The sequence below is a fragment of the Petromyzon marinus genome, chromosome 24 (assembly GCF_048934315.1).
Source record: "Petromyzon marinus isolate PM22_M1 ecotype Great Lakes invasive population chromosome 24, UKy_Petmar_22M1.pri1.0, whole genome shotgun sequence".
Classification (NCBI taxonomy): Eukaryota; Metazoa; Chordata; class Hyperoartia; order Petromyzontiformes; family Petromyzontidae; genus Petromyzon; species Petromyzon marinus.
Genome location: NC_133690.1, coordinates 14825191 through 14848401, shown reverse-complemented (window position 1 = coordinate 14848401; position 23211 = coordinate 14825191). Strand labels below are relative to the sequence as shown.

Here is a 23211-nt window from a genome sequence, read left to right as displayed (position 1 = left end):
TTCTTGGTGACTATGGTCCCAGCTGCCTTGAGATCATTGACAAGATCCTCCCGTGTAGTTCTGGGCTGATTCCTCACCGTTCTCATGATCATTGCAACTCCACGAGTTGAGATCTTGCATGGAGCCCCAGGCCGAGGGAGATTGACAGTTCTTTTGTGTTTCTTCCGTTTGCGAATAATCGCACCAACTGTTGTCACCTTCTCACCAAGCTGCTTGGCAATGGTCTTGTAGCCCATTCCAGCCTTGTGTAGGTCTACAATCTTGTCCCTGACATCCTTGGAGAGCTCTTTGGTCTTGGCCATGGTGGAGAGTTTGGAATCTGATTGATTGCTTCTGTGGACAGGTGTCTTTTATACAGGTAACAAGCTGAGATTAGGAGCACTCCCTTTAAGAGTGTGTTCATAATCTCAACTCGTTACCTATATAAAAGACACCCTGGAGCCAGAAATCTTTCTGATTGAGAGGGGGTCAAATACTTATTTTCCTCATTAAAATGCAAATCAATTTATAACATTTTTGACATGCGTTTTTCTGGATTTTGTTGTTGTTATTCTGTCTCTCACTGTTCAAATAAACCTACCATTAAAATTATAGACTGATCATTTCTTTGTCAGTGGGCAAACGTACAAAATCAGCAGGGGATCAAATACTTTTTTTCCCTCACTGTATGTCCTTTTTTTATTGGTTTACATTATTCATGGCCAGTGTACATGAGGTTTCAAATCAATAATTGTACAAGCCTACTTTAAGTTTTCTCCAATTTTGAGCTGCAGTTGTGGCTTACTGCTCAGGGATTGCACCTTTTTATATTCCAATTGACATTTGACATTGTCAATATAGGTGGGCGATATTGCATTTACCAGAGCACAGCCCATGTTCAGAATAATTTAAGTCCCTTGTCGTACTGAATGGCAGTGAGGCTGAGAGGCAGCTGAAGACAAAATCTACACTGAACAATGAATGCTGCTGATATGCAGGGAAAGTAGCATCAACATTTTAATATTAATTTTTCTTGAGGGATGTTTGGGTTTCTATGTTTGTAGACAAACTGCCAGTGTTAAGAGTAAATCTTTTATTATGTCTCGGCCACTGGGAATGGCTCTGCTTTCTACCACAGAGAATATGATTTTGAGGCAGCCTGCAGTTAAAGTTTGACCTTTTTAGTGATTCATCTTGCAGTCTTTAGGGATGGGAATGTTCTGGCACCGGAAGGTCTCTGATCAGCATTCCATATATGCTTTATGCTTGCTATCTAGAGCTTGATTATAATACAGCGCTTTGTCAATCCACTGCTTGATGAATGCTTCTCCACACCATGTCAGTCACGGCATTGTATTTTTACCATACTTCATGCTGATTAGCACATGTTGGTGGAGGGTGTCCCAGATCTTACTCGCCACTGGTATTGCTGTGACCAAGAATCAAATGCTACTCATTTATTTAACTTAACTAAGATTACTGATTGCAGTGAGATTGGGTTAAGTTTTTGTTTTTTGCATTAAGGGACTCCTGTAATAGTGCAATCGGATTTTACTCAAGTCTGTGGTGTTAATCTACGAACAACTCATTAATACACACATTGATCCAAGTGATATTTTCAACAAGAGGACATCAATTTATATTCCACTGCTAATTCTTTATACTATTTATCAGAGGTGGAACAACACATTGATTAAACAATAATATCGATGCTCATGGTAGCGATCCATTAATTCGATTGCATATGTAAGAAATGTTTTTTTATTTGAATGTTGTATGTAATGGGTTCACGTTACTAGTGACGACTGCATTCACGACAAAGTAAAAAAAAACATTCTTGCGAAGAATTGTGGCCCTGAGTTGGAACAATTAATTTACTTTCTTAGGGGGTGTAATTATTACGCCTGCACTATTTGATTAAGATGATCTTAAAATCTTAATTAACAATTTTGTGGCATTTAAGTTTTTTTTTTTATTCCATTGGTAATATTACATTAAAATAAAAATGTCTAACTATTATTTAAAAGTACTTTGTAACGTTGTTAATTTTTATGACAACATAGCTCGACAGGAACATGTATAAATTTTGACTTAACTTTCGTGACTGCAGGAATTCATATTCTTTGGTTCCTTCGGTAAAGTCACGTAGATAAAAAAAATAAAGTGAATAAAAATAAAAACAATAAAAAAATTAATTATAAAAAACAAAAAAACACTAATGTAGACTGTAGCCTGGTTCTTAATCGGAGTGAGTGTACTGGCAATCTATAATGTAGACTGTAGCCTGGTTATTAAGTTTGGTGAGTGTACTGGTAGTCTATAATATAGACTGTAGCAATGGCTATTAAGCTGGGTGAGTGTACTGGCAGTCTATAATGTAGACTGTAGCCTGGTTCTTAACCTCGGTGAGCGTACTGGCAGTCTATAATGTAGACTGTAGCCTGGTTCTTAACCTCAGTGAGTGTGCTGGCAGTCTTTCATGTAGACTAGCCTGGTTTTTAAGCTGGTGAGCATATTAGCAGTCTGTAATGTAGACTGTGATAACCATTGCTACAGTCTACATTATAGATTGTCAGTACACTCACTCCGATTAAGAACCAGGCTACAGTTTACATTAGTGTGTTTTTTTGTTTATTATTATTTTAATTTTAATCACTTTATTTTTTTATTCACTTAATATTTTATATATACGTGACTTTTCCGAAATAACTAAAGAACAGGAACATGTGTGGTTATTTTTCCTTTTATGTGGCCGGTCTGAGGTTTATATTGGTAGATCACTTGATGAAGGGACCGCTTCACCTCCACTCGACAAGCCACCATGAATAATTCCACGTGTTGTCTTGGCGCTGAGAAATATTGGACCAAAAAGTTCAAGACTGATCATTTCCACTGCCCAGCCAGAGGAGGGAAAGCCAATGAATGATAAAAAGAAAAAAAAAGCATGAATCACTTATACATCATACATGTGCGTTTTCTTCTCGGAGTCTGACCTGTCAAAAGCCCTTTCATGCAAGGGCTTGTAAAATTCACTTTAAATACGGAAAAAAAACACGTAACATCCACCATAGTTGACATGCCGCCACTGCTTTGCTCTGAACTCTATTTGTATTCCTTTCGTGCTCATGGTCCGGAGGCCGTGCGTGCATGTGTATGTGTGCGTCGGGCGTGGTGTTGGCCACCCACCCCCTCCTGTGCCGTGCCGGCCTTCAATAGGTGCTCGCGAACAGCACCTTTGTATGCGTGTGCACGATGTGACCACTGTGTCCGCTGTTTACCTGCACAGGTTTGGCATCGATCCTCCGGGGCTCATCAAGCTGGAGAAGGAGATCGAGCAGGAGGAGGCGCGGGCGATCGCCCGCTCGTCATCCGGCTCGTCAGCCTCCTCTGCGTCGCCGGCGTCGCCGTGCACCTCGTGCCCGCCATCGCCCTCTTCCTCCTCTTCCGCAACGTTGGCGGTGGCAGCCTCTTCCAGCACGCCCACCACACCGCGGGCTCCCAAGGAGAAGAAACAAGTGCGGGACAAGGTCCTGGAATCGGCCGTAAGTTGATTGGAGATGGCATTGGCAGCTAATGCTCCTGTATGTATATGTATGTTGAACTTCTTTCTCACTGGATGTAACCAACCGTGCTTATCAGAGGTGCAGGGATGGAGAACAAATTCCTGGAAGCACGTGGAGACTATTTTGGCAATGCACGAGAGGTCATGAGTAGAACCCCACGATGGGTGTTAAATATTCGGACATGTAACGATGCATTGCTTTATTGATTAGAAAATTTTTTATGATCCCGATATATGCACTGAATAGTATACTTTTGATTTACAAATGTTGCAACATATATCTAAATTATGTATTAATGTCACATGCACGCTTACGGAGTGAACACAACTATGCTAAATGAGATATGACGTATAACAAACAATGCTAAGAAGAGAAACATATATATTTTATTATTTTGTTGTTTCTCTTCAACGTGACTTTACTGAAAAAACTAAGAATATGAATTACTGCAGTCACGAAAGCTTTAAATCAAAATTCAATGCTAAGTAGTTTCGATTTAAAGCTTTCGTGACTGCAAGGATTCATCTTCTTTGGTTCTTTCGGTAAAGTCACGTAGAATGAGAATAAAATAATAAATTGATAAAATAAAATAACACAGAATATTATTGTGTTATTTTATTTTATCAATTTATTATTTTATTCTCATTCTACGTGACTTCACCGAAAGAACCAAAGAAAATGCTAAGAAGGTAATGAAAAAGGCCAAAAACTCTCTTCTCTAATCAAATTTTGACCCCTAAATAGTAAGATTTGATCAAATCACTTTGTTCAGCGTGAATCGTTGCATTACTAGAGGGGATACCTGCTTTCAATGCGCAGTGCTTTGGAGCCAAGTAGATTTCAATGTACTGGGCTGCAAGATGACCAGGAGATAGCTGTGCCGCAAGTTGGTTCATGATGTGCAGACTTTTTAATGTTATCTTCTCGTGTACGTGGGCTTTCTCCCAGTGCTCTGCTCTCTTCCTACACAATGCACACTAAAAGAGAAATTACAACATTCTTGAGATGGAATTAAGCTTTGCTGGATACATTTATAGCTTTATTATATGGTATGCCCTCCCCCCCCCCCATGTCCAAATGTGAGAGCAATAGCAGGACCCCTTTCTCCTCATGGTCCCAAGGGCCAAGAGGAGAAAGGGGTCCTACAGTGACTAAGATGATGGGCCATTTATATTCCTTATTATACATATACATTGTCATATGAATGCATTTGTTTCATGTTGAAATTATATACAGTGAGGGAAAAAAAGTATTTGATCCCCTGCTGATTTTGTACGTTTGCCCACTGACAAAGAAATGATCAGTCTATAATTTTAATGGTAGGTTTATTTGAACAGTGAGAGACAGAATAACAACAACAAAATCCAGAAAAACGCATGCCAAAAATGTTATAAATTGATTTGCATTTTAATGAGGGAAATAAGTATTTGACCCCCTCTCAATAAGAAAGATTTCTGGCTCCCAGGTGTCTTTTATACAGGTAACGAGCTGCGATTAGGAGCACTCTTAAAGGGAGTGCTCCTAATCTCAGCTTGTTACCTGCATAAAAGACACCTGTCCACAGAAGCAATCAATCAATCAGATTCCAAACTCTCCACCATGGCCAAGACCAAAGGACTCTCCAAGGATGTCAGGGAAAATTGTAGACCTACACAAGGCTGAAATGGGCTACAAGACCATTGCCAAGCAGCTTGGTGAGAAGGTGACAACAGTTGGTGCGATTATTCGCAAATTGAAGAAACACAAAAGAACTGTCAATCTTCCTCGGCCTGGGGCTCCTTGCAAGATCTCACCTCGTGGAGTTGCAATGATCATGAGAACGCTGAGGAATCAGCCCAGAACTACACGGGAGGATCTTGTCAATGATCTCAAGGCAGCTGAGGCCATAGTCACCGTGAAGGACTGAAATCCTGCAGCGCCCGCAAGGTCCCCCTGCTCAAGAAAGCACATATACATGCCCGTCTGAAGTTTGCCAATGAACATATGAATGATTCAGAGGACAACTGGGTGAAAGTGTTGTGGTCAGATGAGACCAAAATGGAGCTCTTTGGCATCAACTCAACTCGCGGTGTTTGGAGGAGGAGGAATGCTGCCTATGACCCCAAGAACACCATCCCCACCGTCAAACATGGAGGTGGAAACATTATGCTTTGGGGGTGTTTTTCTGCTAAGGGGACAGGACAACTTCACCGCATCAGAGGTACGATGGACAGGGCCATGTACCGTCAAATCTTGGGTGAGAACCTCCTTCCCTCAGCCAAGGCATTTAAAATGGGTCGTGGATGGGTATTCCAGCATGACAATGACCCAAAACACACGGCCAAGGCAACAAAGGAGTGGCTCAAGAAGAAGCATATTAAGGTCCTGGAGTGGCCTAGCCAGTCTCCAGACCTTAATCCCATAGAAAATCTGTGGAGGGAGCTGAAGGTTCGAGTTACCAAACGTCAGCCTCGAAACCTTAATGACTGGGAGAAGATATGCAAAGAAGAGTGGGACAAAATCCCTCCTGAGATGTGTGCAAACCTGGTGGCCAACTACAAGAAACGTCTGACCTCTGTGATTGCCAACGAGGGTTTTGCCACCAAGTACTAAGTCATGTTTTGCAGAGGGGTCAAATACTTATTTCCCTCATTATAATGCAAATCAATTTATAACATTTTTGTTGTTATTCTGTCTCTCACTGTTCAAATAAACCTACCATTAAAATTATAGACTGATCATTTCTTTGTCAGTGGGCAAACGTACAAAATCAGCAGGGGATCAAATAATTTTTTCCCTCACTGTAATATTTAATATATTATCCAATGGACCTTTGGGATCAATCTATGCCAGTAGTGTAAAAACAAGTTTAATCCTGGATTAGTTTCAACTTCACTAAGTCTTATCAGCAGGATGTGACCTATTTAACAATGCTACTGGGTAACCAGATGTTATTTACAAAATCCAGCCATATACACTCTTGGACCAAAATTTATCTGTGATTCCACAGGTCCCTGAACACATATTTGCAGTTGTTATTTAAATTATTATATTTATTCATCCATTTTTAGATATCTAACGCTGGACTTCCGTGAACCCTTTAAACTGGTCTGGCCTGATTTGCGAACTGGGCAAGTGGCCTTTACCTGGGTTCCCACAGAATTCTTACCAGGCCACGCGAGCTATCAGCATGGTCCATTGCAAATTGGCCAGCAGGGCCACCCAAATAAACAGTGGTGATATCACAGGGTCAGCGCGGAAGTGACATGCACGTATTCAATAGCTTCTCTCATTTAGATCAGCGTAAAGGACATGGTTTTGGTTTTTTTAACGGATGAGATTACAAAAGCACATGTAAAATATGAGATTTAAAATAAGTAATATTTTTTAAAAACACGCTTTAATGAAATGTACCCTACTAGTAATGGAAGAACTCCACGACTCCAGGAAGTGGCCCCGAAGCTTGCCATAACGTAAGGGACCATGGTGATTTACAGCCAACGTCAGTTGAGCGTGGACAATTAGACCCAAGCCTGAAACATAACATGTAAAAAATATTGTTTAAAAATATTTTTTTATGATAGAATATAGTATTGTCATCAGTATGACATAAGTATACCAAGTTTGCAGTCGATACCACATTGGGAAGTGGGTTAAAATTGAGTTACAAGATTTGAGGATACAACGACAACAGACAGAGTGAGTTAATAGAAAGCGTTGTAAAACCACATGTTAAAAAGTTGTAAACATGTTTACATTCCCTTCCTTCCCACCATTTGTGAAGGCTGGGGGAGGGGAGGTGGTGAGGTGGGTGAGATGGGTCTAAAGGGGAGAGGCCGAGGACCATGGGCACAAGAAACGAGCCCTGTAGGGCCGTACCAAGAATGACCTTGCACGGAATGGGTCTGGCTTCTAATGACTGTGGAAACGCAGCATAAACAATTTGTTTTACAAAACAGCGCATTATGGTTACATTTAATACCCATTATTACATTGTTTGGTGCAGCAGTTGCACAGTGGTTATCGCGCTGCGCGTATGAGCGTTCCTAAGCCGGGCGGTGGTGGTGCATGCCTGTGATCCATCACTGGAATTCAAGGGTTGGTGGATCCCACAAATGTTGTGCGACTCCCTTCTCCCTCGGCATCGAGGTGCCATACCGTGACTCACGAGGAGAAGGCAGCACAGCTAGTAGACTTATCACCATCTGTTTCCATCTTTATGGGGATCGAGCGTTGCCCTACTTACCAGCGTGGATTTTCTCCTGGTTCTCCGGTTTCCTCTCGCTTGTAAACACACTAATTTATTGGCAGAAAACATTAAAATGAAAAAGAATATACGCAGAACCCTCTTGGAAAAGTCGTATGACTCAATGTGGCTTTGCTGGATAAATAAGTAAACTAATTTATGCAAATGTATTACTGGTCACAGATAACTTGAGCGCGCGAGAGATATCTGAACCGGTTAGCTGACTCACTAGTGCGGTTACGTACGATCAAAAATAACTCCCCATGACTTTGCAGCTTTCATCCAGCAGAGGATTACAAAGGGCTCTCAGTATATGGTTTTTAATATAAAGTTACTACAGTTTAGCCTTGCTGTTTTTGCGTGAGAAGTTGAGGAGATAATTGGATTTAGGAAGTAATAAAATAACATTTAAAGCAACTTGGTGTTCATTGTTTGCTACGCTGCTGATTTGTTTAAAATAAATGCAAGGTCAACTCTTTCAATTAAAAAAAGTGATATAAATGACTGTAGTTAGGATACACACATAGTATTGGCTTTTTAATTAGCCCAGTGAGGGGAAAATAAATAACTGCATTAACAAATATAGCTCTTCCCCGGGCTTCGTGGCAGATTTGATTGAAGTTATTTCAAAACAGCGCTTTGATCCGAGTGTTGTATGGGTCTTTTGTTCATCTGATACTGCCTGAGCTTTCAGAAGATGTTTTGTTGTTGAAAGATTGCATTTTATTAATTTGGTTCATACATTAAAACATATGTATGTTTTTACAAATATTGCTTATAGTATTGTTTTTTAGATTGTATATGTACCGTGACTAAAAAGCATCGCATTTGTTTGTACATGTACACTATCCTTTAACACTTTTTCCCCAGCATGGAAAAGCAGGCATGTGAATTTTAATATTTTTTTTCAGTCTCCAGTTTCAAGATTCATCTCTCCTCTTCCGTAATACACAGGAATGCTGTTTGTAACATGGGATGTTGCGTTTGGAATGTTCCCCACAACTCTCCTCTTTCGTCGTAACGGAGCAGATCAAGCGGATATCAGAGAAGCTTCCGTGTCAGTGCCAGGCAAGCTTCCAGGTGGAATATTATTCCGATGGAAGATACCGGTTCGGGGACAAGATCGTCTTCGTCAGGGTAGGAACATGATATTTTATTTTAATTCTTTATGCTGTCATACCCATTAAGCCTGACATGATTATTTAAAAAAATTCCACCATTCCCAGGACAGCTTCGGGAGGCATTCATCCAGAAATCGATTGTAGAGTCATACATTCTTATATTATTTAGACCAAATTGAAAATGTCTGTGAATCGGCACCACTGAGATTCTTGCAAAGTTTGATCCATATAGCTGCCCTTAATTAAACCGGATGCTCAGTTTACTGAGCTGACTTTGTCAGACTGATCACAAATGAAATTTCGTTTTGAAATTTGTTTGGTTGACAAAAAAAAATGAATATTGTATTTTATTTCATAAATTAGCATGGACTACATATAGCAGCTAAAACCAATAATACAGCATGCAACATTGACATTAAAACATAAAAAAATATCTACAGAATAATACGACACAAATCATATTTGGAAAGCAATCCTGATATGTTTTATTTGTTTAAAATCATTTTTAAAATGTTGCCCGAGGTTAATAAAGAGCAATAATAATGATTTGAAAGCTGAAAATAACCATAGGCATTGGGTAATAGGGGTCTATAGGGGGACACACAACTGGCCAGTCATTCAGTGCTCTCATCCTCTGGGATGGTTTGCCAGTTAATTTCACCTTTCTGTATTTGGGGAGTTACTAGAATGGTTTTGCCTTTCTCGTAATTTGACCTCGGTGGCACAACTGAAATACAATTAGTGATGGAAAACAATATTCGTATTTGCACTGCTGCACTGTTGCATATTCCGGAGCCATAATATTTGAGTTAGGATAAAAATTGTAATAACCAGCGGATGTCTAGCTGCATCGCCATATGAAACAGTGTGCCGTCTGGTTTGACCTGTAAACATTTGTGGTGGGCGTTTTGGCACATTGCGTTGAGACTCTGCGGCAGCCCATTAAAATAAACTGTGTAGCCGATGGGTTGCGACTCAAAAGCATAGCTGCATGCATTTGTATTGAAGAGAACTGGATTTTAACAGGTGGTGCGGCTCGTGTGCCTATGATCAAATCACCTGGAATGTGCCCGAACATGTCAGATTTTATAAGCCAAGCAGGAATTTTGAGCCTTGAAAGTGCGCTGATGGATGACCACCTCACACATTGTTAAAGGCTGCGGTGCTGCATAGCAGATAGCAGTGGGTAGTGCTGCAAAATACATTGTACTATACATCTGTTTCCACATTTATTCTGCCCATCGTCCTCAACCAACATTGATCAGCGTGGTAAAGTAAATAACGCACATGGCCTGTACGGTGTCGAGAGGCCCTCATCCAGCAGTGGATGAATGAAAGTCTTGTACGATATACTTGAGGTTAGCGTGACTCTGTGCAAATCACAACCCAATGTGGTTATACAGCAACAGTGTATATTTTTTTGGGCCAAAAATGTGAAAAATTATTCCTTTTTGTCAATTCTCCAAAATCATTGGCTTGTATAACAGCAGCATGGCAAGTTATAATATGGGGTGAATAGCCCAATTCGGTAAGCAAAATTCTCTTCAAAGATTTTCAGTTTAGTTGTTGGATTCATAATTAAAATAATTCCTTTTCCCTGCCATTGTATGCGTCACCGGCTGGCTTTTTAAAGGTCACATTCGCACACCAAAATCCTTGGAGACCATCTTTCAGGATGGGGAAGAAGTGAAAGCGCAGTGTTATGAATCACTCTCCTACAATAAGACCAACAGCGGGATAGAGTGACGGGTAAAAAGGCCGTGTTCATTATTTTTCCAGATTTTAACCTTTACATATTATCTGCATAAAATACAGCCACTGCCGATGAAGTAAATAAACATAACTGATGGATACTTGAACGCAACTATATTTATATATGTATGGTTACATAGTATGCATGTACACGCTTGTGCGTGTTTTTTGGGGTTTTTTTTAAAGTTGGGAGGCAAGGTTGAACGTGAGCAAACTGAAGAGAAGAAGGCAGTCAGGGTTCCACAGATTAACGTTGCAGAAGACGAGGTTGCATAAATTACCGTCCATGCATGCAGGTCAGCGAAAACCAAAGTCTGCATGTGCGCTCAATCACAGCCTAATAGTTGCCCTTTGAGCACAGGTGTAAGTTAACCAAATGCAATTTCAACATTTCCTAAAAACCCCCAGACATTAAACAACGAATGCCAAGCCGTGTGCTCAATTTATGCTGCCGGGTTGCATTGCGGAATTTAGCGAAATGGTACGCTGTTCTTTGCAGGTTGCACACGCAAGATGGTGAAGCGGCGGTATAATATGGCAGCAAAAGCTTGATAAAAAGTCTGGCGTAGCAATTGCCAGCGCTGGTGTTTATGCGTTGAGGTTATTGTGCGTCACGTTAATCGCAGGCATTGTAATTTTTTTTACGATGAATAGAAATCCGTGACCTACCTGTTCATTAATATGAATCGCCGATGATATTTTGTGGGCATGCGTAAGCCGTTGATTTGTTATTGTGCGCTGTATATAAAAAAAAGGATAGCATTTTTTCTGTTTCAGTCCCCCGCCTTTCACTGGCTCGAACGCAACAGACACTTGCAGGCCAGAGTGCCCGAGGGGAAGGGGAGCCGCAATAAAAAATTCATCACAGGGCGAGGTGGGAATCCACATGGGGTTTTGCTTTCAGCGGAAGTGCGGGTTGGTGCTGCAGGGACGCGTGGGATGGGGGGGCGCACGTCGGGCTGGGTTGCAGGGACCGGGGGCGGTGTGCACGGACTGTTGACGCACTTGCTTGCGTATTGGTGGGAGTGGTTCATGCTCACGGAGTTGCCAACGATGACTGGGAGGCCTCTGGGGGGGAGCCCCCCCCGTCATGTTTAGTCTGGGTGCAGAGACTCCTCCAACTCATGTGCGCCTCCACGTGACCAAAATGTCTTCTTGAAGTCGACGCATGTAGTAATAATAACGGATTGACTCATCAATTTAAATAGGTTTCCCAGCTCATGATATGTTCACCAACTCTTGTGTGTAACAATATATTATTTACCAAATATGCAAATGATATGCCGTCATATTTAGAATCGATAATTGAATTGATACTTCTTATAATTTATCCAATCCCTAGGGGTGAGCCGTTGAATAGCGAGTTAGACGTTTTTCTTGCATTAACATTACACGAATGAGAATATATATTCTTGGTTCTTTCGGTAAAGTCACGTAGAAGGGAAACAATAGAATAATAAAAATATAAAACAATAAAATGGTTTCATATAAAACAATAAAATTGCTTCATATGTTTATTATTTTATTGTTTCCCTTCTACGTGACTTTACCGAAAGAACCAAGAATATGAATCCCTGCAGTCACGAAAGCTTTAAATCACGAATGAGAATGCTTAGCAGCTTATTTGAAAATGTTGTCAACAGATGACAGTTTCCCATATTTTCTGTGAATATTTAATTCGTGTATTCCCCCCCTGTTATTTAGTAAATGTTTTGCAAATGGTGCTGAGTGCAAACATTCTCAATAAATCCTCAGTGAAAGCATGTCCTTTATAAATTGTGCACATTCTATGAACAAGAAAAAAATCGTTAAGCATTTTCCGAGTTGAATTCATGTTTTTTTTTTTTAAATCTCACTGTAAAACAAAGCGTAAATGGAGTTAGATATGACATTCTTTGGCTTTTTTTTGCCTTTCCCCCAAAATGTTATCTAGTTTCCGCTATCAGCGTCAACGTCAATTACACAACCCATTGGGAACTCGTTCAGAGTAAATGCATCACACCATGTTGGAGATTATCCTATGACTATTTCTAAAATGCCTTCAAGCGACCTCGTATCTATACGAGGGGAAACAATTTTCCCACCTGCACTGCTACGGAGAAATATTAATTGTATGACAGTAAAACCAATATTTTTGTTTTATCTCAGAGCTGGATTATATCCAAATTAATAACAAAAAACACATTTTAATGATGGATGTATTTATATACTTACTCGTGACTGAACCAATACCATGAACTCCCTACACTTGAGAGCCTGGTTTAAGGGTGCCGTGGTGGCGAAATGTTAACTATCTCGCTATCTCGCCTGGTATACTGGAGGTCGTGGGTTCGATCCCGACCCTGGCGGGCCTGTGTATATGATCTCCCCGTGGTCGGGTGGATTTTTCTCCGGGTCCTCCGGTTTTTTTCACCACATTTAGAAACATGCCTTTAGAGTATTTGGCTGCGATAAATGTTCACATGACAAGCCACTTGGTTGAGCTATCGTTGGTGGCCAGGTTACTTCTGAAAATAGAGCTATATACCTGGTAAAATACAAAAAAATCACAGACGACTGTCTTGATTCTAACCCAGGCTCCCTGGTGGGTCCCTGAGCCACCAGGAACACTCTACATTAGACGTTTATTTCTTCTGAATAGAAATGTGTACGCAGTGTTTTTCTGCCACCTGCTGGTCTCATACAGAATGCAACTGAAGTAGCAAGCTGAATAAGTTACTTTTATTGGGCGTGCACTTTGGTCCTGCGCACTCGAAAGTTAATTTAGGTACTTTAATTCGAAGGTCATCCAGTTTAAGAACTGCTCGGTTGCACATTCGAATTCCCTTTGGAAAAATCACAAGTTCTATAAACGGTGACTCACTCGATTATTCACGTTAACGGCAATGGTGGTGGTATTTGATTTTCAAATTCTCTGGGCTTTGCTGTGAAGGAAAGCCCAGAACCAACTCATTCTACGGTTGAATGAGAGAATAAAATAGGCTGAAAACCACGCTATAGAAGCATTTACATATGAATATGTACGTTTTTTTTACTTTCGTAACAGATGCTGCACAACAAACACGTGATGGTGCGTGTGGGTGGAGGCTGGGAGACCTTTGAGGGCTACCTTCTAAAGCACGACCCCTGCCGAATGCTGCACATATCGCGCGTCGACGGCCGCATCTCCGGCCTGCCCGTGCCCGCGTGTGCGCCCTCCTCCCCGGCGACTTCCAGCTGCCAGTCCCCCCTGCCTCCCCCTCACTCCCCGGCAAAACCCAACGGCTACCTCCTTTCCTCCGGCAGCTACAAAAGCCGCAAGCAGGTGGCGAGCTAGGCAGGGCCGCACGGAGCGAGATGTATGTATGTATGCTGAACTCCTTTCGCACCCTGCGTAGCCGGCCGTGCTAATTGGAGGTGCGGAGGAAGGGACGACAAACTAAAACACAAAGCGGTTCTAAAGAAATTAGTTTTCAATCTAGAAGTGGGATGATCTCAAACTCTCGTCACAAACGGTTCATCCGGATGGGCTGACTGCAGAGTGATGCCCCGGATTTGGTGAACTCCATGGACTGCCAAGAAAACTGTGTTATAAAAACTGTTTTTTTTGCTGTTTGGTTAGAATCGCTGAGAAGCTGTTTATGGGCAGTTGGTGCTTATATATTTTAGAAAATCTGCTGTCCAAAGCGGAGCTAATGGGGCATGTTCAGCCATTTGTATTTTTTACTTGTGCGGGCTTCAAGTGTTGTAAAAAACATATAGTTCTGAATAGGGTCATTAGGAGAAGCTTGCTTGTATGATGTAAACATTTTTGGACCATTCACTCAAGGCCAGAGCCATCTGAATGCAATAGGTGAAAAGTGGAGCAATGCGTACATGACAGTCTGAATGAATGAATTATCCGTAATGTTTTCCTTAGTTTCTGTTTCTTATGACCAAACTTGTTTTAGTCTTTGTTGCGATTACTTGCCTGATTTCACGGTTATTCTTGCCAGCAAGAAACAATTGTTAACGTTTTTTTGCTGTTCATGCCATTAGCTCAAAGGAACGGCATGTGATCAGCCCCATTGCGTACCTGTAGTGATAATGTATGTATTTCCATATTGAAAAAACAATGACATACTTTGTTCTTTACATTTATTTACAGGTTTTTGAAAATTAATTGACTTTCTTTGAATAGCATACAAAATACAATTGTTTGCCCGTGGGAATAGCTGAAATTTAGTAACTTAAAATGACATGTTCTTGAATGCCTCATTGTTCAGTTGTATTCATTGTTTGGTTAACACCAGTGCCTACACCTTTATACAGGTTACCCTGACTCACAGTGATTTTATACACACCAATGGAAGTGCAGTACCAAACATTTTTTTCAGTTTACTTTTTTTCTCCCGTTTATGTATTCTAAGGAGCAATATTTCTCAGTGCACGAATTTATGTGCCTCATTAGATTTTACGTTTTAACTGGTAATTATACGCAATGCTCAAATGTCTTCCATATAATACATCAGTGCCTTCACGTTGTAAAGCTAGATTATGTTCCAAATGTGTGTTTGGGCGTATAGCTGTGTGTCAAGTCGCAAGGTTTACTGTAGCATACTCTTTGGTTCTATTCGGTAAAATCACGTAGGTAAAAAATGAAACAACAAAAATCACGACGTTTCGGCCACAACACAAGCGGCCTTCATCAGGTGAAGGTATCAGGCTGTCTCGAGGACAGCGCTGGAGTGAAACACAGCCACGCTCAGACCGCGACCTTTAAGCTGTGTGCGAGGAAACAAGGTGCCTTGACAAAGGAATTAGCATAAAAATTAGCATTTGATTGGCCGACTTAGCATAGAGGTGGTGTACATCAGATTTGAAACACGGCAAAACGAATTCTTCTGCCGTAGCTGATCATTGTTACAACGCTGTGGGTGATCACGATATAATTTTCTCCGATACCAAGGTTCGTTGCAAACCCACGGGTTTTTATCAGAGATTTGTTCACGAGGCAATTCAGATCTACAAGCACAGACACAATTTCAACCGAGAAGATGGTTTCAAATTAAGCAACCATTGGAAAGATGTTCTAAATCGAACCAAACATTAAACTAATTTTCAATAGTACAGTATATTTTTCAAGTAGTGGTACCCCAAACTTTCGCAGCTCTTAAATTCCCTTTTCACACCATCAATAGGTAAACTCCCCCCCCCCCCCGCGCCAACCGGCATGTGCACCCGCATGTACACCACCTCTATGCTAAGTCGGCCAATCAAATGCTAATTTTTATGCTAATTTCTTTGTCAAGGCACCTTGTTTCCTCGCACACAGCTTAAAGGTCGCGGTCTGAGCGTGGCTGTGTTTCACTCCAGCGCTATCCTAGAGACAGCCTGATCCCTTCACCTGATGAAGGCCGCTTGTGTTGTGGCCGAAACGTCGTGATTTTTGTTGTTTTATTTTTTACCTACGTGACTTTACCGAATAGAACCAAAGAGTATGGATCCTTGCAGTCATGAAAGCTTTAAATCTAGAATTTACTGTAGCAGTTCACAAAATATTTCTTTAGTTTTGTTTTGTTGAAATCATAAACACTCGCTACAACCCTAGAGCATCTTCAGTTAATTAGAATGCTCTGATCATCTGTAACCGCTGTAATGGGGTATTATGCCAAATTAAATATCACGATTCATTGTAATGTACTGGCATCACGCTAAAAATCACAAATTCAACGATTTTTTCGAGCAGTGCCTTTTCAAAAAAATATATCTCTGCAAATGCAGTCGTTTACTCTTGCTTGTGACCAGACATCATCAAAAATGTGCTTGATCTCAGAAACTAAGCTGGAATTGAGTCTACAATGTTCTTGGATGGGCAACCTCCATGTAAAACAGCACGTGGCAGGGCTGCGGGGTTATGTGGTGGGCAGCAGTGGGCAGGGCAGCAAAATCCATTGTTGCACTGAACTTTCTGCGTGACTTCACATCCCCACACTGACCAGCATGTTGAAGCGTGGTCAAATAACCTCCATGACCCACGTGGGGTGGGGAGGTCCTCATTCAGCAGTGGATCGACGAAAGGGCGATACAATGTACGCACGTACTCTTACAGCAACTGAAATTATGACAATACCACGTTCTCCTTTATTATTCATGAAAGTGCAATGCGAATATTATTTCAAAGCAAAACATACCTTAAACGGTGTGAAACATACTTAATGGGCAATGCTTTATTCTCGTAAAAAATATAAACTGGCATGGAATCTACAACAGACATTTCCTGATATTTACATTGTGGACCTTTTTTTAAAATTTGGTTTTGACAAACACTACAGTATTCTACGTCGCACGATGAAGAACCCGGTCACCTCCCTGCTTGTGTAACCTTTAAAACGCTTTTGGTTGGAGCAACTCTAAAATATATTGTACGATGCACTTTAGATTTGTAAGACATTTCCACAAATACAACTCTATGGATTCTCGACCAGCCACTCTGTGCCTCATTTGTCGTGTTCCCAGTGGGAGCAGTGGTTGTGTTGATGCTTTGCGGTATTTGGCAATACGTGTACGACAGTGTTTGTATTTATCGTTTTGTCACGTTCACGGAGTGATCATATAATGTTCCCAATCAAGTAAATAACGCTTGTGCAAGAATAGCAACTCGTCCACATCACCAAGTCAATAATAATCATTTGATATGCGGCAATTTTTACAGCCCTTTGTCATTTCAATGCTGGATGAAGGCTTGCTTGTACGTTGTCTGTAGCCTTGGCGCTTGTGCAAGCTGCCCTTCCCTGGTCGTCCTCTTTTTGAGGTAGCCGTCCTTGGAAATCTGCAACTCATCAGTTGAGTATTAATACACCGCAAGATATTTAATTTACATATAATTCTGCTCTTTTCAGTGATAGTGAGATATTCTCACTGTTCCGGATTTTTTTGGGCCACAGGTGACAACACCTTATGCGTTGTCTGCGGATATTTTGGACCGTACTTCGCCATGCTGGTCAGTGTGGGTTGGTGGCGAAGGGGAGGGGGGGAGCCCAAGAGACCGGTTCAGATGTCACCTGCCACTAAATGTTCCCCTCGGCTAGGAATCGAGCTCGGGTCGCCAGGTTCACAGTGCACTGCGCTAACCACCGCCAAAAGCTCTACCGAGTCGAGGATGGCAAGCGTGAAGTGTGCACGCCCTGTCGTCACAAAGCCGTCTTGGTCGAACAGGAGCCGCATTTTTCAATTGTTGGGATTCCCCCACAGTGCCAGATAGACTCGAGCCCTCAACCCCCGCTCCGTGCAGGGCTTGACCTGTGCAGCTTCGTGAGACGCGTGTGCCTTTTTTGTAACAATGTAGGTCGAGGGGATCTTTATCTTGCAGCGTTCTCATTTTGTGTGGAGATAAACCGAGGGTGCTTTGAGCAGAGTTAAAAAAGGGCTTTGGAGGCCATGGCCATTAGGTCTCACGGTTCGTGGAGAGGAAAATAAATCCAGCAATTACTGTAGTATGTTAATTGGCTATGAAGATCATGTCTCGTAATCGCTTTACAAGTTTAGGACTCAATGTATTGCCGTGATGGCGTTTATACAGAAACACGTTATATCCTTAGCTCTTTCGGTAAAGTCACGTTGAAGGGAAACAATAAAATAATATATATAAAAACAATAAAAATTCTCATGATGCGTTAAGGTGCTGACTTGCACATTAGTAATTGTGTTTATTTATGCTATTTGTATAATATCTCGTCTAGACAACAAAAACATAAAAGTTACATCCACGGAGGGTATGGAATAATGAGATCAAATTGTGCGTAGGTGCTTTGTGGATTCTTCCACCACGGGCTGGTTAGGTAGTGGCAACTTCAGAAAGCCTTCATCCAGCAGTGGATTGACCATGGCTAATGCCGATGTGACCTTCCTATATTCCAATCGGCTGAATGTTTGTAGATTTTATGTAGGTACTAACATTCTGACAATTTATTTAGTTTAACCGATTATTGAAATATCTAGTCAATCTTCAATGGTTCCTTTTAATTGTCCCACGGGGTTGTATCTTTATCTGTCACTAAATAAATTTGTGCTAGCATTTGCTACAACAGCTGTCAAATACGTGACATGCACTTGCAAATCTCCTGCTGGCTGGTGTTATAATTTTTTGCAGTGCATTTATTGGAATAAAATTAATGTTTAAAGAGGGTCAAATATTTATATTTTCATGGACAGATGACTGCAGTATGTTGTTTTTCAGGTTTGCCTTTTGAGTGAAGCATGATTACGAACACACCCAATCTGCAGGCATAAAAGAACGGGTTGGTGACTGCAGAATGCACACCTCTTCGACCAACAAAATACAACCAAAACGAATAGACAAATGACCGACAGTGAGAGAGGGCGAAGGAGGGCGAGGGAGGGGTAATAAGTGCTGGGCTGTTTTGGCGCCAGACGGCCACCATACTGCTCGCCTCTGGAAGTCATCTCTGAAACATGCCGCTAATGTCGTCCCCGCTGACATGCTGTAGGGGTTTCCCGTCTGCCTGCTCCTCTTGAAGGTACAGTGTGCTCCGAGGAAGCTAGCCGCTGCCCCGTTGACGCCTTTGTCGTCGTTGACGTTTATAAACCTGGTGGGCCATTTCTGGAAAATCCTGCCATTGTGCTTATTTTTAAGGGCGTGTTTGATGGTAGAGAGGTTTAGGATAGGATGGTTTTTAGCAGTCTCTGCTGCTGCTGTGCGTCCATTCGTGGCCTGCATTGATGGCTTTTGTTGGGTGGCTGCAGTGAGAGTGTGATTTATGCAGTTTAAGGCAATTCCCGAGAGGGAATATCCAGTGTGGTGTGTTTTTTTAGTGTGTGTGAGAGAGCGCGGTTGCTAGGGCAGGGGCAGAGACATACATGGCCGTGCTTGTGCGCGGAGCTAAATGTGCTTGCGTGAATTATCCAACTATATATATAGTTACTTATATTGGTAAACACTTGTAGCCATATGGAAATATGGGCAGCGTGCGTTTTGTTTATTGAAATGACCAGTTCATTCGTACTGGGATTTTTAACAACATACCAACGTGTTTGAACATGAATGCGATCTGGTTGTATACTGTGATCCGAATGATTGCTGGCCTATAAACAACTACGCCACATTTTACGGTTAACTTGTTGCTTGTGTCACTGCTTAGTGGCAGGCGAAGGTAGAAGTCTTCCACAATCTCCAATTTGCCCGCAAAATAACTGAAGCGAGTAATATTGTGGCCATTACAGACCATGATTGGCTTTTTTGTTAACATGTAACCAACCTAAAATTAGATTTACACCAAAGGCCACCGCGTGCTGTTTGCTCGTTTATTAAATTATTCCAATCGATTGGAGTTGGGGGGGTTACAAACGCACACACATAGGCAGTGTTTACACTTGGGTGTCAGTTCACATAAGACATAATATGAACTGAACTGCCCCGCTCCTAACAGGGTATTGTTCACATGACTTGAGGCAAAGCCCCATCTCAAGTCCTGCCTCTTAGACTTCGCTCCCGGTTAAGTCCAGTTTTGGACTTTCCTCATTTTTATCTCCACCTTTTGTGTGCAATAAAAATCATTGGAATGTTCCAAATGTAATCAGTTTTAAGGAGCTAAGCATGGTTGAGCCTGGTTAGTACAGCGTTTGGATGGAGGCCTGTCTGAGAATACAAGCTGGCGTCAGCTTGGTTCAGAATCAGTATCTTTATTTCTACTGGAGGAATCTGATGAGCTATAAAGCTCTTTTTCACATGTCCAGTAGGGGCAGATCAGAACGTTACAACAAAAACACGATATCAGTGCAAAGTATAGGAAAGATAAATAAATTACTAAAAATATATACAAATAAAACTAAACGATCTATTATGAAAGCCCGGTGTTCTGTTTGTCCGTCAACTAAATTATAAGAGCCTTTTAGAAGGCCTGAATCAAAAAGTTATAGAAAGTGGACCTCTTTTAGATGTGGGGGTAAAACGTTAATCCAACAGGTTTACAAACATTGTATACCCCCTCCGCCTTGCCCGTCTTGGGGACGACGGGCAAGAGAAGCCCTCTGCAGGAGCTGGAATAAGCCAGCCAAAGGCCGCCAAAATGTACGTTTTTTATCTTACCAGGTAAAGCCCAATGAGCTATTAGCTTCTTTTTCAGACGCGACCCGGCCACACATGGCTGGCGAGGTGGCAATAATGTGAGTATGATGCCCTTGCACGTGTGAGTTTTCTCCAGGTTACCCCGGTTTCCTCCTACATTCTGGACACTCGTTGGTGGAATTTATCCCTTCAACATACCGGGATATCTTCAATTGTCCGACAAACTTATTGGACGTGACTCTTGTTTTGCGCATATATATATCATGTAAAGTCTCAAACATCCTCCCTCTTTTCAGAAACGGTTTGATACCTGGAATATACAGGGAAAAAAACCCCTTCGCTATTGCGAGATTCGCATAACATGTCTCCACTAATTTGAATATTCCATACGACTATAATAGGACAAGAATGTGTGTCACTGCACGTGACGTCACTCCATGAGGCCCACCCCCACGCGTGACGTCACACCACATGACGCCCACCCCCCTGCGTGGCGTCACTCCATTTTGGGTCCACCCCCCTCATTCACATTCATGAGTGGGTGGATTTTTACACTAACGCAGAGGAAGGTCGAGCTGATTCAAATAATTTATTACGCAAAGTCGCTTCAAATATGCCGTTTATTTACAGAAAGTGAGGGTAAAAAATAAATCCACGCAGCACAGTGCTACATCCGTGCGTGACGTCACTGCAAAAGAGCCCCCCCCCCCCATTATTAATATTCATGCCTGCGTAGAAATTTACACAAACTCACAAGAAGGTTACGCACTCCACATACCACACCCCTCCCCTGATTAATAATCATGAGCGGGTGACGTCACTCCACATGCCGCACCCCTCCACAATAACCATGAGCGGGTGACGTCACTCCACATACCGCACACATCCCCTCATTAATAATCATGAGCGGGCAACGTCACTCCACATACCGCACCCCTCAATAACCGTGAGCGGGTGACGTCACTCAATACCGCACATCCCCTCATTAATAATCATGAGCGGGTGACGTCACTCCACATGCCGCACCCCTCTACAATAACCATGAGCGGGTGACGTCACTCCACATGCCGCACCTCTCCCCAATAATCATGAGGGGTGACGTCACTCCACATGGGGCAACACCCACCACCTTCATTAATAATCATGAGCTGAACAATTTTTCTATTGAATATTTCAGATTTTATTTTTCGATTTAAAGCTTTCGTGACTTCAAGAATTCATCTTCTGGGTTCTTTCGGTAAAGTCACGTAGAATGGAGATAAAATAATAAAATTCTCACGACGGAAGACAGCGCTGTCTTCCGGACAGTTCTGTTTCTTCACCTGAGGAAGGCTACTTGAGTTGTGGCCGAAACGTCGTGAGAATTTTATTGTTATTATTTTTATTATTTTATCTCCATTCTACATGACTACCGAAAGAACCAAGAAGATATTTCAGATTTGCTGCAATATAAACCCGTCCTTGGACGGGCAAAAAAGCTAGTACTACAATAATAAACCAAGAATGTGTCCCGCGCGTGACGTCACTCCACATGAGGCCCACCGCCCCGCGTGTGACGTCATTCCACATGAGGCCCACCCCCCTCATTAATATTCATGAGCGGGTGGATTTTTACACTCCCGCAGAAGGTCGAGTGGAAATAAATATTTGTACGCAAATTCGCTTTAAATTTGACGTTTATTGAAAAAGTTAATCAAATTACTACTATAAGCCAAGAATGTGTCCCGCGCGTGACGTCACTCCACAGGAGCCCCCCCGTGTGACGTCGCTCCACATGAGGCCCACCCCTCATTAATATTCATGAGTGGGTGGATTTTTACACGAACGCAAAGGAAGGTCGAGCTGAATTAAATATTTTATTACGCAAAGTCGCTTCAAATATGACGTTTTTTTGCAGAAAGTGACGGTAAAAAATACATCTACGCAGCACAGTGCTACATCCGTGCGTGACGTCACTGCAAAAGAGCCCCCCCCCCCCCATTATTAATATTAATGCCTGCGTTGAAATTGACACAAACGCACAAGGTTACGCACTCCACATACCACACCCCTCCCCTGATTAATAATCATGAGCGGGTGACGTCACTCCACATGCCGCACCCCTCCACAATAACCATGAGCGGGTGACGTCACTCCACATACTGCACACATCCCCTCATTAATAATCATGAGCGGGTGACGTTACTCCACTTGCCGCACCCATCCACAATAACCATGAGCGGGTGACGTCACTCCACATGCCGCTCCCCTCATTAATAATCATGAGCGAGTGACGTCACTCCACACTCTGCACACATCCCCTCATTAATAATCATGAGCGGGTGACGTCACTCCACAAGCCGCACCCCTCCCCTCATTAATAACCATGAGCGGGTGACGTCACTCCACATACTGCACCCCTCCCCTGATTAATAATCATGAACGGATGACGTCACTCCACATGCCGCACCCCTTCACAATAACCATGAGCGGGTGACGTCACTCCACATGCCGCACCCCTCCCCTCATTAATAACCATGAGCGGGT

General features: G+C 42.2%; 2 protein-coding genes and 1 long non-coding RNA gene across 12 annotated transcripts in view; 2 read left to right on the top strand and 1 right to left on the bottom strand.

The window, feature by feature from the left end:
• Positions 1-11434, bottom strand: part of LOC116945588 (uncharacterized) — a 42217-nt gene extending 30783 nt beyond the window's left edge. The window contains exons 1-6 of one of the 4 annotated variants that reach the window (XR_012945224.1): positions 11310-11434; positions 7768-7817; positions 6941-7054; positions 4345-4519; positions 3258-3509; positions 391-2828 (exon numbers count right to left, since the gene is read on the bottom strand). This is a non-coding gene — a long non-coding RNA (uncharacterized LOC116945588). Of the gene's footprint in view, positions 1-390; positions 2829-3257; positions 3510-4344; positions 4520-6940; positions 7055-7767; positions 7818-11309 lie in introns of those variants that run through there. The other 3 variants (XR_012945223.1, XR_012945222.1, XR_012945221.1) reach the window with 3 other exon arrangements.
• Positions 1-17082, top strand: part of GAS2 (growth arrest specific 2) — a 45681-nt gene extending 28599 nt beyond the window's left edge. For 4 of the 5 annotated variants that reach the window (XM_032960045.2, XM_032960042.2, XM_032960044.2 and 1 more), the window contains exons 7-9: positions 3266-3521; positions 8797-8904; positions 13687-17082. In XM_032960045.2, coding sequence (XP_032815936.1) covers positions 3266-3521; positions 8797-8904; positions 13687-13956 — 634 coding nt within the window. In that variant the 3' untranslated portion in view covers positions 13957-17082. Of the gene's footprint in view, positions 1-3265; positions 3522-8796; positions 8905-11139; positions 11403-13686 lie in introns of those variants that run through there. The other variant, XM_076069431.1, reaches the window with a different exon arrangement.
• A 103-nt stretch (positions 17083-17185) lies between these two features.
• The window catches only part of TMEM117 (transmembrane protein 117), a 75355-nt gene continuing 69329 nt past the window's right edge, over positions 17186-23211 (top strand). For all 3 annotated transcript variants that reach the window (XM_032960041.2, XM_032960039.2, XM_032960040.2), the window contains exon 1: positions 17186-19138. The gene's annotated coding sequence lies outside the window, so the exon portion shown is untranslated. The remainder of the gene's footprint in view (positions 19139-23211) is intronic.